The following is a 2528-nucleotide window of genomic DNA, read 5'->3' as shown; positions in this document are numbered from 1 at the left end:
GCTCTGGCACAGAGCTTACCCCACCACCTCCGACACAAACCCATCAGCTGTCAGCAGACTGCACGTGGAAAATGGAAGTAAACGCTGCTCTGAAGACAGGCAGCAAAGGCCCACAGGGCCCACGGCTCCTGTGTGTGGAAACAGGCCCCTCGTGCTGCCCGTGTCCCACCCCGGCAGGGTGCTCGTCGGGGCTGCCCTCCGGCACTCTGCTGAGCTCCCTGGGGCAGAGCAGGGAGGCGGCCGAGGCGCAGGGGCCGCACGCTGCCCCGCTCGCCTTCCCGTGGAGAAACGGAGATGGACGGAAACGCCCAGGCTGCTCTATAAATTAATCTCATTTTAATTGAGATTTAATTAAACCCCACCCTGCCGCGCAGCAAGCACGTTTCCCTCGGCTGCCGAGGCCTCCCCAGCGCTGCAGCAGCGGGTCCCTCGTGCTTCCCTCCACCCTGCCCAGCAGTGTGAGGGGACTGGGAGCCCCGGCGCTGGCCGCAGGAGGGACGGAGGCGCCTGTGAGGCCGTGCTCTGCCAGCCAGCTCCCTGACCCCCACGGGCACGGGGACCAGCAGCAGGAGCAGCCCCGTTCTTTCATTTCTGGATGGTCCCTCGAACTGCCTAGAGCACCTTTAGCCCCTCAGACACAATCAACAGGGAGAGAAGACAGACAGAGGATCTTCAGATATTTCTAAGAAGTCTCATCTTTGGAAGGCTTTGTGGATTCTCCTTGCCCCAGGAAACCCTGTGTTCAGCTGCTTGGGTCACGGCTTGAGACCAGGCAAGGAGAGAAAACCTTCATGGTGAGAACTTCTCCGGCAGCTGGGGAAGAGCAGAGGGGAGAGGGCTCCTATCAGAAGAACTTGACGCCTCGGCCATCGTCCAGTGTGATAATTTCAGCCTTATGCTCTTGCTGCAAGGCTTGCAGGGCACGGAGCAGCACAGTCTCATCCAAGCCATGGAACTCTAGGGAACGACAGAGATCGTCATCAACAGGGGGGAAAAAAAAAAGTCACATCAGGAAACAGAACAGGCTTCCAGAGCCCAGGGACTGGTGGGAGCGAAGCAGAGAGCTCTGAGCAGCCCCTTTCAGACTCCAGCACCACAACACTCTGGCAAACGCAGAGCCATGGCTGCACTCATGGACTCACTGCTGCACTGCTGTGTCAGGAACAGAGCCTGAAGTTCACAGAGAGAAGAGAACGAGCCACAGCAGCCTCAGAGGCAGCGTGGAAGCTGGGTGCAAACCCAAAAGACGCCAGACAAAGAGCTGGGCCCTGGGGAGGCTTGTGGGGCAGGGGGTTTAAAACACAAGTGGTGACAAAAGGAGATACTCATGCAAAGTGCTGAAAAGGCTTTTGGAGTGCCAGCGGTGACTGCTGCGAGCTCGTGCCAGTGAGCTTACAATGTTTAAGCTACAAAACTACAGTCTGACAATCAACTGTTACACGCTCAAGCGAAATGAAAACCTGCTCTGGAACGTGACACATGACGTTACCTTCGTTCTCTGTGTCATCTCCACTGACTAACTCATACAGCGTGAACACAGAGTTGGTCAGGCCGTTCTTCGACACCTGGGAACAGAGAAGCAGCACAGCAAATCTTGTCTGTGGGAGCTAACGCCCCGGCACCACCGCGACGCGAAACGGGACGGAACGTGGACAGCACTCGAAGAGCTGAAGTGCCCTGGAAGTGCTCCGGGGCACTGGAGAGTCAAGCTAGCATGCCTAAGGAAGCTAAGACAGTTCCTTTCCCTTCCCCTCTGCTCTTTCTGCCCACGTGTCTCGCCACGGGGACTCGTGCCATCCGGAGGCACTGCAGCAGCACTGCTCTGTCCTCGTAAGGAACAGCCAACAGCAGTGGGAGCAGGCGACTGCGTCCGCTGCTCAGAACTGCACCTTTCAACAAGTGAAAAGCTGCTGACATCTCTGTGCTTCTCTGCAACAGCAAGAAATGGAAGAAAGGTAAAAGGAGCAAGAAAGCAAGAGGAAAACACTGCAGTGGTCTTTGTCACTATCAAGCCCATAGTGCCTGTCCTGGCCACAGCCAGCCTGGGCCACAGGGCGAGGCAGCTTCTGCATTCTCACCCACTGATAGATGAGCTTTCCCCACTCTTCGGGTCTTCTCCACATGATCAGAAAACTGGTTTTGTTCTTGTCTAACCATTCCAGGTTCCCTAAAATCAACAGGGAGAAGGTATTTAATTGGAGCACAAGCCTGCAGTAACGGTCAGACCTGCAGCTCTCATGACACGTGCTGGACCTTATGCTCACGCTCCACGGCATTTGCCCCAGCCCCACCGGCCGGCTGCGGGTCCCTGCCTCTCTGTGACTGCTGGTGCCAGCTCCCCTGCAGCCCCGTTCCCCCACGGCCCGCCCGCACTCACGTGAATCTCTCTATGTATACAGCAATTCATTTCCCAGTCGAGCCCACTCCTCCTCCTCCCACAGCATAACCTGCCCCCAGGAAGGCAGGGCTGGCTCCCAGACCTCGGCAGAGGGGCAGAACCAGCCCGGCAGCTCCCCCCACCCTGCCCC

The 2528-nt window shown here is 57.6% G+C and overlaps 1 protein-coding gene across 1 annotated transcript; it reads right to left on the bottom strand.

The window, feature by feature from the left end:
* Window positions 1-844: 844 nt before the first annotated feature.
* VPS25 (vacuolar protein sorting 25 homolog (S. cerevisiae)) lies at window positions 845-2167 on the bottom strand (the record flags this gene model as incomplete). Its single annotated transcript, XM_008947951.1, has 3 exons — window positions 845-957; window positions 1490-1565; window positions 2079-2167. Coding segments are annotated over 3 exons (278 nt in total), but the record flags the coding sequence as incomplete, so codon positions are not given.
* Between the last annotated feature and the right edge of the window lie 361 nt (window positions 2168-2528).

Source organism: Merops nubicus, unplaced genomic scaffold (genome assembly GCF_000691845.1).
Source record: "Merops nubicus isolate BGI_N331 unplaced genomic scaffold, ASM69184v1 scaffold47019, whole genome shotgun sequence".
Lineage (NCBI taxonomy): Eukaryota > Metazoa > Chordata > Aves > Coraciiformes > Meropidae > Merops > Merops nubicus.
This window is presented reverse-complemented; position numbering and strand designations above follow the sequence as displayed.